General features: G+C 39.0%; 2 protein-coding genes across 2 annotated transcripts; both read left to right on the forward strand.

Annotated features, from left to right (window-relative positions):
• The first annotated feature begins 637 nt into the window (after window positions 1-637).
• LOC110458490 (uncharacterized protein PB18E9.04c-like) lies at window positions 638-4,379 on the forward strand. The gene is made up of 2 exons (XM_021510209.1): window positions 638-4,238; window positions 4,369-4,379. The coding sequence occupies exons 1-2, from the start codon at window positions 638-640 to the stop codon at window positions 4,377-4,379; spliced, it is 3,612 nt and encodes a 1,203-aa protein (XP_021365884.1).
• A 251-nt stretch (window positions 4,380-4,630) lies between these two features.
• Window positions 4,631-13,395, forward strand: LOC110458459 (mucin-17-like). The gene is made up of 5 exons (XM_021510161.1): window positions 4,631-6,235; window positions 7,010-7,325; window positions 7,560-7,639; window positions 11,415-11,706; window positions 12,086-13,395. The coding sequence occupies exons 1-5, from the start codon at window positions 4,850-4,852 to the stop codon at window positions 12,772-12,774; spliced, it is 2,763 nt and encodes a 920-aa protein (XP_021365836.1). The 5' UTR covers window positions 4,631-4,849; the 3' UTR covers window positions 12,775-13,395.
• The last annotated feature ends 155 nt before the right edge of the window (window positions 13,396-13,550 follow it).

Below are 13,550 nucleotides of genomic sequence, written 5' to 3' on the forward strand. Positions count from 1 at the left end.
TATTACCGGAAAGACACTGTTCAACTCTGGGTTTACTAAATCTTTACGTACCAAGTCGAGTATTGATATTCAAACAAAAGATACAGTACCAGTTTATACACAATCTCCTATCAATATCCCAGGTTCTATCTCAATGTCTACCACGTACAACAAATCTAGTACAAACACAACAACCCCAATGTCTACCAAGTCTCATAAATCTAGTACAAACACAACAATCCCAGGGTCTAACAAGTCTCACAAATCTGCTACAAACACTACAACCCAAGTGTCTACCATGTCCCACAAATCTAGTACAAACACTACAACCCCAGTTTCTACCACATCCAACAAGTCTGGTACAAAAACTACAACCACAGCGCCTACCACGTCGAACAAATCTGGTACAAACACTACAACCCCAGTGTCTACCATGTCCCACAAATCTAGTACAAACACTACAACCCCAGTGTCAACCATGTCCCACAAATCTAGTACAAACACTACAACCACAGTGTCTACCACGTCCATTAAATCTGATACACACACTACAACTCCAGTGTCTACCATGTTCAACATATCTAGTACAAACCAAACAACCCCAGTGTCTACCACGTCCATTAAATCTGATACCCACACTACAACTCCAGTGCCTACCATGTTCAACATATCTAGTACAAACCAAACAACCCCAGTGTCTACCAAGTCTAACAAATCTAGTACAAAACACTACAACCACAGCGTCTACCACGTCCAAAAATCTGGTATAAGCAATAAAACCCCGGTTTCAAACACTACGACACCAGGGTCTACCATGTTCAACATATATAGTACAAACACTACAACCACAGCGTCTACCACGTCCAACAAATCTAGTACAAACACATCTAGTACAAACACTACAACCCCAGTGTCTACCACGTCCAACATTTCTGGTACAAACACTACAACCCCGGTGTCAAACACTACGACCGAGGTGTCTACTAAGTCCAACAAATCTGCTACATACACTACAACCCCAATGTCTACCATGTCTAACAAATCTATTACAAACACAACAACCCCGGTGTCTACCACGTCCAACAAATCTGATACAAACACTAAAACCCAAGTGCCTACCACGTCCACGAAACCTGGTACAAACACGACAACCCCAGTGTCTACCATGTCCCACAAATCTGGTACAAACACTACAACCCCAGGTTCTACCACGTCCAACAAGTCTGGTACAAACACTACAACCCCAGTGCCTACCACGTCCAACAAATCTAGTACAAACACTACAACTCCGGTGTCTACCATGTCAAACAAATCTAGTACAAACACTACAACCCAAGTGACTACCACTTCCAACTACTCTGGTACAAACACTACAACCCCAGTTTCTACCACGTCCAACAAACTTGGAACAAACACTACAACTCCGGTGTCTACCATGTCAAACAAATCTGGTACAAACACGACCAACCCATTGTCCACCCTGTCCAACAAATCTAGTACAAATGCTACAACAACATCGTCTATCACGTCAAACAAATCTAATACAAACACCACAACCCCAGTGTCTTTCACATCCCACAAATATGGTACCAACACTACAACCCCAGTTTCTACCACGTCTAACAAATCTGATATAAACTCTACAACCCCAGTTTCTAACACGTCTAATAAACGTGGTACAAACACAACAACTCCAGTTTCTACCACGTCTAAAAAATCTGGTACAAACACTGCAACCCCAGTTTCTACCACGTCCAAAAAATCTAGTACACACACTACAACCCAAGTGACTACCACTTCCAACAACTCTAGTACAAACACAATCACCTTAGTGTCTACTATGTCCAACAAATCTAGTGCAAACGCTACAACAACATCGTCTATCACGTCAAACAAATCTAATACAAACACCACAACACCAGTGTCTTTCACGTCCCACAAATCTGATACAAACACTACAACCCCAGTTTCTACCACGTCTAACAAATCTGATATAAACTCTACAACCCCAGTTTCTACCACGTCCAACAAGTCTGGTAAAAACACTACAACCCCAGTTTCTACCACGTCCAACTACTCTGATACAAACACTACAACCCCGGTGTCTACCACGTCCAACAAGTCTGGTAAAAACACTACAACCCCAGCGTCCACCACGTACACCAAATCTAGTACAAACAATTCAACCACAGTGTCTACCATGTGCAACAAATCTGGTACAAACACTACAACTACAGTGTTTACCACGTCCAGCAAATCTGATACCAAAACTACAAACCCGGTGTCTACCATGTCCAACAAATCTGGTACAAACTCTACAACCCAAGTGTGTACCATGTCAAACAAATCTGGTACAAACACGACCACCCCAGTGTCCACCCTGTCCAACAAATCTAGTACAAACGCTACAACAACATCGTCTATCACGTCAAACAAATCTAATACAAACACCACAACCCCAATGTCTTTCACGTCCCACAAATATGGTACCAACACTACAACCCCAGTTTCTAACACGTCTAATAAACATGGGACAAACACTACCATCCCGGTGTCTACCATGTCCAACAAGTCTGGTATAAACTCTACATCCCCAGTTTCTACCACGTCTAAAAAATCTGGTATAAACTCTACAACCCCAGGTTCTACCACGTCTAACAAATCTGATATAAACTCTACAACCCCAGTTTCTAACACGTCTAATAAACATGGTACAAACACTACCATCCCGGTGTCTACCATGTCCAACAAGTCTGGTATAAACTCTACAACCCCAGTTTCTACCACGTCTAACAAATCTGGTATAAAATCTACAAGCCCAGTTTCTACCATCTCCAACAAACTTGGTACAAACACAACAACCCCAGTTTCTACCACGTCTAAAAAATCTGGTATAAACTCTACAACCCCAGTTTCTACCACGTCCAATAAGTCAGGTACAAACACAACAACCCCAGTTTCTACCACGTCCAACAAACATGGTACAAACACTACCACCCCGGTGTCTACCATGTCCAACAAGTCAGGTACAAACACTACAGCCCCAGTTTCTACCACGTCCAACAAACGTGGTACAAACACTACAACCCAAGTGACTACCACTTCCAACAACTCTGGTACAAACACTACAACCCCCGTTTCTACCACGTCCAACAAGTCTGGTAAAAACACTACAACCCCAGTTTCTACCACGTCCATTAAGTCTGATAAAAACACTACAACCCCAGTTTCTACCACGTCCAACAAACATGGTACAAACACTACCACCCCGGTGTCTATCATGTCCAACAAACTTGGTACAAACACTACAACCCCGGTGTCTACCATGTCCAACAGGTCTGGTACAAACACTACAATCCCGGTGTCTACCATGTCCAACAGGTCTGGCATAAACTCTACAACCCCAGTTTCTATCACGTCCAACAAGTCTGGTAAAAACACTACAACCCCAGTTTCTACCACGTCCAACAAATCTGGTACAAACACTACAACCCCGGTGTCAAACACTACGACCGAGGTGTCTACTAAGTCTAACAAATCTGCTACATACACTACAACCCCAGTGTCTACCATGTCTAACAAATCTAGTACAAACACAATCACCTTAGTGTCTACTATGCCAAACAAATCTAGTGCAAACGCTACAACAACATCGTCTATCACGTCAAACAAATCTAATACAAACACCACAACACCAGTGTCTGTCACGTCCCACAAATCTGGTACAAACACTACAACCCCGGTGTCTTTCACGTCCCACAAATCTGGTACAACCACTACAACCCCGGTTTCAAACACTACGACACCAGGGTTTACTAAATCCAACAAATCTGATACAAACCATATAACCCCAGTGTCTACCACGTCCAGCAAGTCTGGTACAAACACTAAAACCCCAGTGCCTACCATGTCCACGAAATCTGGTACAAACACGACAACCCCAGTTTCTACCACGTCTAACAAATCTGGTATAAACACTACAACCCCAGGTTCTACCACGTCCAACAAATCTAGTACAAACACTACAACCCCGGTGTCTACCATGTCCAACAAGTCTGGTACAAACACTAAAACCCCAGTGCCTACCATGTCCACGAAATCTGGTACAAACACTACAAACACGGTGTCTTTCACGTCCCACAAATCTAGTACAACCACTACAACCCCGGTTTCAAACACTACGACACCAGGGTTTACTAAATGCAACAAATCTGATACAAACCATATAACCCCAGTGTCCACCACGTCCAACAAGTCTGGTAAAAACACAACAACCCCAGTTTCTACCACGTCTAACAAATCTGGTATAAACACTACAACCCAAGTGACTACCACTTCCCTTAACTCTGGTACAAACACTACAATCCCGGTGTCTACCATGTCCAACAGGGCTGGCATAAACTCTACAACCCCAGGTTCTACCACGTCCAACAAACTTGGTTCAAACACTACAACCCCGGTGTCAAACACTACGACCGAGGCGTCTACTAAGTCTAACAAATCTGCTACATACACTTCAACCCCAGTGTCTACCATGTCTAACAAATCTAGTACAAACACAATCACCTTAGTGTCTACTATGCCAAACAAATTTAGTGCAAACGCTACAACAACATCGTCTATCACGTCAAACAAATATAATACAAACACCACAACACCAGTGTCTGTCACGTCCCACAAATCTGGTACAAACACTACAACCCCGGTGTCTTTCACGTCCCACAAATCTAGTACAACCACTACAACCCCGGTTTCAAACACTACGACACCAGGGTTTACTAAATCCAACAAATCTGATACAAACCATATAACCCCAGTGTCTACCACGTCCAACAAGTCTGGTACAAACACTAAAACCCCAGTGCCTACCATGTCTAACAAATCTGGTATAAACTCTACAACCCCAGGTTCTACCACGTCCAACAAATCTAGTACAAACACTACAACCCAAGTGACTACCACTTCCATTAACTCTGGTACAAACACTACAACCCCAGTTTCTACCACGTCCAACAAACTTGGTTCAAACACTACAACCCCGGTGTCTACCACGTCCAATAGGTCTGGTAAAAACACTACAACCCCAGTTTCTACCACATCCAACAAGTCTGGTAAAAACACTACAACCCCAGTTTCTTCCACGTCCACCAAATCTGGTACACACACTACAACCACAGTGTCTACCATGTGCAACAAATCTGGTACAAACACTACAACCACAGTGTTTTCCACGTTCAACAAATCTGATACCAACACTACAAACCCGGTGTGTACCATGTCCAACAAATCTGGTATAAACTCAACAACCCAAGTGTGTACCATGTCCAACAAATCTGGTACAAACACGACCACCCCAGTGTCCACCCTGTCCATCAAATCTAGTACAAACACAACAACCCCAGTGTTTACCACGTCCAACAAATCTGATACCAACACTACAAACCCGGTGTCTACAATGTCCAACAAATCTGGTATAAACTCTACAACTCAAGTGTGTACCATGTCCAACAAATCTGGTACAAACACGACCACCCCAGTGTCCACCATTTCCAACAAATCTAGTGCAAACGCTACAGCAACATCGTCCATCACGTCAAACAAATCTAATACAAACACCACGACCCCAGTGTCGTTCACGTCCCACAAATCTGGTACAAACACTACAACCCCGGTGTCTACCATGTCCTACAAATCTGGGACAAACTCTACAACCCCATTGACTACCACTTCCAACAAATCTGATACCAACACTACAAACCCGGTGTCTACCATGTCTAACAAATCTGGTATAAACTCTACAACCCAAGTGTGTATCATGTCCAACAAATCTGGTACAAACACGACCACCCCAGTGTCTACCATGTTCAACAAATCTAGTTCCATATCAGATAATACAGCATCAGCTTCTACCACAAAGTCATCTTTCGATGGATGTTTTGTATCCGTCGCGGGAGTCAAAAGAGGATTAACATATGATAACTTTGAATCTTTCTCCAAGTCAAGAGCCATTACCACGAGTGCTTACTCGTCCATGGACTCTAATAGTGTACAAGAGAATGTTCAAGTGACATGTTCTGAACAATGTGCTCAGACATCATTGAATCACATACAAATCAATAAGAGTACGGCGACAACCGTGTCCTCAAGTATTCGACCAAATGTGCTGGAGTCGAATGAGGTTCAAACCTCCGATGAAGTCGTCGACAGGTCTGTCTATAACCAATGGCGGTGTGAGGAATGGAACCTACTTGAGGAGGTAGGATGATACACACATGTATTTTAAATAGTTAACTTGTGTAATTGGTTGTTTGTATATGTTAAAAAAAACACCAAAAACAAGGTTTGATCACAGAGGTGTAAATAACACAGTACATTCAGTAAAGAATATTATAGAAATACCTAAGTAAGGGGTTTCTTGCATCTAAACCAACAGCTCTGGTCGCTTACTTTAAAAAGAAAACTCCTTTACGTCATGTTCAAAATTTCTTCGTAACCCTGAGGGTAAATTTCAGTAAGCTTATGTGTTTGTTAACAGCATTACACTCGTGTTCGTACACTAAACAGCATTGTATGTGCAGAATACGTATATTGAACATATCCTTGCATGTCTTAAAAGATGTTTGGTCTATTTTATAGGATTCTGCTGGTAGATTAGGTCCCAGAAGTTTTACATATCAGGTTGATACAGAACAGTTACAATGTAACATAATATGCTGTTTTAAGCTTCAAATATACATTCATATGAAGCAAATGTCAAACACTTGTGGCGTTATAAAGGGTGATACATTGTAGGTACCTTTCCAATTGCTGCCTTTGCACATATTTTCCAAAATACTAGAACTATAATTAGCGCTTCCTAACTTCGAATTCAGTGACTCATTCTTCAAATACAATGAATTGTTAGTGTGCGAGTACTTCAAAAATTTCCGAGAAATTCCCATGGGATTTCCTGACCAATGGAATATCTAACCCTCCGAGCGTCCGAACCTTGGCTATTCCCATATAATACATGTTTTATTACCTTTTTCAGATAGTGACTTCGGTTATCCTGTGGAGGCAAGGAGTCCAAACGCCATCAACATTCCATATAGACATCAAACGCGCAAACGAACCTGATCTAGAATGTCTTCTGTTGCAAGTAACCAATTTGAAAACTCACGCGATATTTCAAACATTTATCAGAAATAGTCGTGCCTCTGAGCTCCGTCACTTCATGTGCCCATATGACGTATTGGAAGCGTCCTCAGCAACCGTAACTGTACACGGTGTACGCATGTCTGGTGTGAACAATCGTCTCTGGTACACCGTCCTGACTGGAGACAAGAAAACAGTGCTCTTTAGGGATGGTAACTGTTGTTAATGATATCATTTGATAATAACCTCAACTATCTATCACCTATATATTTATGAGTATCTTCACTAGGTAAATTAGTAGATATTTGTTTTTAATTTGCACTGACAAAATCGTAAACGCCATTGATTATCCTGGTAAAATTACAACGGTAATAGCCGTTTAATTTACAAAAAAATATGTATGGTTATAGCTGAAAATCCAATTGCTGCATATTTTTGATACACAGGACTGAATTACACCTATCTGATGATGAATACACAACCTATAAGAACATACCAAGATTTATTAGCAGATAATTCGAAAAAGGTAAATGAATTTTGTTTTCAGAGAGATGTGTTATATCAATAGACAGGCCACCGTAGGATGCACGTAGGTAACATTGAAACATGTTTTTGATTCTCTGATATAGATTTAATTTGCCCTAAAATGGTAATATTTCTGGCTTCATACGATATTCTCACAGGCCAATAGGTTACAGATACATCTGCTTATTTCTGCCATTATCTTTAGCCCTTGTTTATCTGTTTATATGGGATGAGGTTTGACGTCCCATCAAAATCTAAGGCCATGTTAAGACTGGTACCTAGGGAGAGCCTGCCGTTAAGTAAGAGTAGGTAGGGAAGTGAGGAAAGAAAACACACAGATACAAATACTGCCCTACGGGCAGCAGATCATCTTTGTTAATGAATGTATTAGTTAGTATTATCAAACAGTATCTATTTTATAGGTGCTTCTCCTTCGTCTTTCTTCAACTTCCCCCAAGCAAAAGACATAGAAGAAAACCTTGTCTTAAGTTCACCGCAAATTATGATACTATTTTTAATAATTTAGTCCCGATCTTATTTATGTGAAACACTGTAATATTAGTAATTTAATGACGAGCCACCATGTGTGTTATATATGTGTGAGTGTGTAAAAGACAGTCAGTTGCCTGTTATCGATAGATATTTACTAGAGCCTTGCTTGGCAAAACCTATATATAAATATTTTGGTTTTACTGCTGAGCTAAGGAAGGCAATTAGTTCTGTCCCGAGGCCGGGACGTACCAATTTCCTTAAAAATAATATTTGTTATTCCCTGCTTAACGTTCAGAATTAAGGGGAATGGCAACAACTGGTTCACCCGTTGTCAGTTACATGAGACCGGGCGGAATGTTGTTCTGGGTGCGATCGGCACTGCCTTTAAGTGAGATAGCATCACAAGGAAGCAATCACATCAACACACCCTGTCTCCTGAACACACTCACACATACGCAAGCACGCATACACAACACGCATGGAGTGGCACGTCCTTAACTGACCTAGGCTGTTAGTAGGACGTTAAACAAAATAAAACCAAACCAAGCCTAACACTATCATTACACAAATAATACGTTATGTTAAACAGTTATTGCAACTGCTTGTACCATTTATGCTGAATATTTAGTAGATATGTTAAAGGTCTTTTTTTATGTCCCGTTCTGGCACAGAACTCCTTGCCTTCCCCATTTGGAAAATTGCTTGGCGCTAGGAAATTAAAAGGTTGGTAGAAAGAAGGAAGTATTTGAACCAAACGCGTTAAGTTTAATGGGAAAGTGGAGGGTGTGAGGATTATATCGGCTAATGTGCAAGGGCTTTCGAATAGAGTAAAGCGTAAAGATGTGTTCTCATATCTTAGAGATTCTTAAACCACAACTTTTACTGTTTACAAGATACGCATTTCATAGAAGATAACGAAGAGCTCATCAAATGAATGGGGATATGATTTATATTATTCGTCCTTTCGTGGAAACTCTCGTGGGGTAGCTGTTCTTTTTAGTAATAACTTTGAGTGCAAAGTCTATAAAGAAAAGAAAGACACATCAGGGAATGTTTTAGCGTTAGATATAGAAATAGAAGGTTCACACATTACACTAATAAATATCTATGGGCCCAATCAAGATAGTCCTGATTTTTATGCAATAATTTCTGACACGATTGAAGACTTTGATTATACGCATATTATTATTTGTGGTGATTTTAACCTTGTTTTAAAGCCCGAACTAAATTATGACAACACATATAGAAACATTAACAATCCAAAATCCAGACACAAGGTATTAGATATAATTGATAATTTTGGTCTTGTCGATGTCTTTAGAGAACAACACGAAAATGTTAGGAGATATACTTGGAGAAAAAATAACCTGGTAAAACAGGCACGCCTAGATTTTTTTATAGTTTCAGAAAGTCTACTATCTAGTATTAATCACACAGGTATAGGTCCTGGTTATAGGTCGGATCACTCATTTCCCAAGATATTAGTAATATTAAATGAATTTAAAAGAGGTAGAGGGACATGGAAACTTAATAATTCACTTCTTTAGGATTCAGAATACTTAAAATTAGTAAATAATTGCATAAATGATGTAAAAAAACAATATTGTTTACCAATTTATCATTTGAACAATATTGAAAACATCCTTACTTCTGAGATTCAATTTACTATTAATGACCAGTTATTTTTGGAAACAAAACTTCAGGGAAGATAACCTTAAAAAAAGCAATACAAGAGCTTGAGGCCCAGGAAAATGTTAACTTAGATGAATTAAATTGGAAAAAAATGATTTAGAGAAGATACGATCACATAAGATTAAAGGCAGTATTATAAGATCACGGGCGAAATGGGCAGAAGAAGGGGAAAAACCTACAAGGTATTTTTTTAATTTAGAAAATAGAAACTATGTATTAAATGGGTCGTTATATAGGGGTAAATACAAGATTAATATATGATATTATGCATTATACTGAAGAGAATGATATACCTGGCATGCTATTGATGATTGATTTTGAGAAGGCATTTGATTCAATGTCTTGGTTATTTATTGAAAAAGTTCTACTTCTCTTTGGTTTTGGTATTAGCATTGTAAACTGGTTTAAAACTTTACATACTAATGTTCATTTAGCTATAAATCAGGGGGGGGGGGGGACATATCATCATTCTTTGATATCAGGAGGGGCTGCCAACAGGGGGATCCGATCGCACCGTATCTGTTTGTTCTTTGTGCATAGGTTTTGGCTACAAAATTGAGAAATAATAGTTATATTAAAGGTATCGAGATTGAAAGTTGCCCTATCTTATTATCACAATATGTCGATAACACTTCACTTATACTTGATGGCTCTGATAAATCACTAAAGGAAGCAGTAAAAGAGCTAAATGAATTTGTAAAAAGATCTGGTTTAGAAATGAATATTGATAAAACTCAAGTGGTATGAATTAGTAGCAAGATTGTTTTTAACCTGAACCTGTGTGCTTGTGAGAGTGAGTGTGCACATCATAATGGTGATGATGATGATTATAATGATGATGATATATTATCGTAGGGCAATGATGATCGTGTCATCAAATTGGTGTGTGTGTTGTTGAAGAAAATGATGATGATAAGGTGCAGCAATGAAGATGCTGATACTATTATAAGTGGTGTAATGATGATGATGATAATTATGAAATGATGACGATGATGATAATTATGAAATGATGGTGATGAAATAGTATAATAATGATCATGATATTTATGAAATGATGATGATGAATGGTGAGATGATGATTATGATGAGGATAATGTTAAGATGATGATGATAATGAGGAGGATGAAGATGAATGATGATATGATGATAAGGATGTTGTAAAAAGAGAATGAGGACGAAAATGATCATGAAATAGTGATGATGATGATGATGATGATGATGATAAATGGTGTGCATGAGTGAATGGTTGGTGCGTGTGTGTTAATTTAAAAATGCTTGAAAAATAAAAAATAAATATAAAAAAATAAAAGATAAAAAGGAAGAAAGAAGGAAGTAAAACAACATAGGGTTGCAAGGATAAGTTTGCAATGGGTGCTTAAGATTAATTTTGGTCGCTTTGTTGTCTAGAAGAAGAGTGCACAATTATGCAGGTGTTCCCATATTTGTTCTTCCAAATGAATAGGTTCCACTAAAATGTATTTTTTCTACCAGCCAGAAAGCACAATTTTATGTATAAAGGACAGTTATATAAAATGTCATGAATTGTGCATGTTTTCATAGTTATATTGCATTTACCCGTTTTCTCACGTCAGGAATCCTACCATGTAACTGTAGTCAGTACCGGCCCACGGCGGTACATGTTGACAGACCTACAGCACAGGGACGAACACACGGACGCCTTTATTATAACTCTGTGTCAGACTCACCCTCCAGCCGCATGTATCATGATATACTACGGTTCAGAAACAAAATATGAGATCCCCTACGATCTAAAACCCGCTACAGAGTATAAACTACAGCTCTGCAGAGTCTGCACGAGATACATCATGGATGACGTGTTTTTTATTGGAAATTCACACTCAACCGTAACAACTTTTACTGCAAGTAAGTGTATACAGAATACTAAAGGACTCTGTTTGCCAATTCATACAAACACAGTTTATATCAAGGAAATGCACTTGTGAACAAATTTGTATAATTGTCTCAAATACTGTTCTGAACAGTAAAGAGGCTGTTTCATACAAAAGTAGTCCGGTTTAGATATATTGAAAAATACCTGTATAACATTAACGTTCTCTGACACTAAACACAACAATTCTATTATTATCTTCATACTAAAAACAAGCAAACATATTTTTAATAATACTAATAAGCATTCTGCACTACAAAGTGTGACAGCCTCCATTCTGGCTTAGAGATATACATGTATGCATGTAGAATAACACGTCACACTTGACCCTGTAAAGAGCTATGCATATTTCAGATATGACGCAAAATGAGGTGTTGGAACTTTACATCAAGGCGACACGTTTCGTGTTAAGAAGACCGCCCAACTATTTCAATATTTCTCATTTCTATCGCACTAAGTCCGAGGTGTACTTTAGCAATATCATGACAACAGACGGTGTGATGCATAAGTACGACAAGAACTGGGGAGGGGATCAGGCCTCCACACTCAACAAACAAGTACAGGGTCTGTTCTTCAGCACAACTGTGAACCAAGTGACACGTTTACCTCCAGACTTTTCCTATTTCGGGCCAGTAAGGCTACATGTCCCTACATACTTCCTGTTGAACAACAACATGAACATGTATTTCTCTGACTTCTACTGTCACTATTATAATCATAAGGTCCAATTGGTCCTTACGGTCAAGGGCAGTCCGACTGACCACTTCTGTAGACAACGACTCGTGCTGGTTGACCAGACCAACAACCCGTTTCTCATGAGATGCGGTTTCACTGAAATCGTCCGAGTGACAATGAACGTTACAGTGGAAGTATTCTACACCGGGGACTTACCTGTCGCGGATTTGCTGTGGTTCAGTAATGTGTTCTTTACTACAACAAAACAGAAGGGAAACGCTTTGTCTATGGTAAAAGGCATTCCGAAAAACAGGGACGGTGGCGTATGTAATTTGGACTGTTTCCTTCTCGCTCACAATATGCTGTAATGATTCAGCGGACACGGGCATATAACCTAACGTTTTATGCAACCGTACAGTTTCACTTTCACTGAGAGATTTTTTATAACAAAAGTGAACTTGCTCAGAATGCAATGAATATATATTTGGGAGCTTCCAGGGCTGAGCAGTCCTGGAATCGGCTTCCCTTATAATCTGTTTTCCTTACTTGGGGGGTCTTACAAACGCCATTCTTCTTATATACATAAAAAAAAAATCTTGCAACTGTCATTCTTATATTTGTTCATAAATACCTAATATTTTATTTTTATATTTATTTTTCACCACAATATTGCACCATACTTCTTACATTCCAAGACAACGCATTTCATTCCGTATTGTATACTGTATTTTAGAAGAAAATCATTGGTAAATAAATAAAGAAAATAGTGATCAAATAGTGATCCCCATCTTTGTTTATTCTAAAATGTAAAAAATAAAATATAAATCTAATATATTAACTTATACCACTATCTTTTTAAGACCAACTTACATGATATATACCCCACCAACAGTCCTGAGCAAAATTAAAAGTCAAAATAATTTCGAAAATACACAATTTTTAACATTGTATAAGACGTTAACTACACAATGTTTGACATTGTATATATAACACATGAAATGCTCTCTTTTGACATTATACATGTATAACAAAAATACAGACCACATATTTTACATAAAGCTGACTGTTTATTTAACATTTGAATTTTTCGTCTAACATTAAGTTAGCGACTTGTTCAGCTGTATACAGTGAGAAACACTAAGTG

This window comes from Mizuhopecten yessoensis, unplaced genomic scaffold (genome assembly GCF_002113885.1).
Source record: "Mizuhopecten yessoensis strain PY_sf001 unplaced genomic scaffold, ASM211388v2 scaffold9615, whole genome shotgun sequence".
NCBI lineage: Eukaryota > Metazoa > Mollusca > Bivalvia > Pectinida > Pectinidae > Mizuhopecten > Mizuhopecten yessoensis.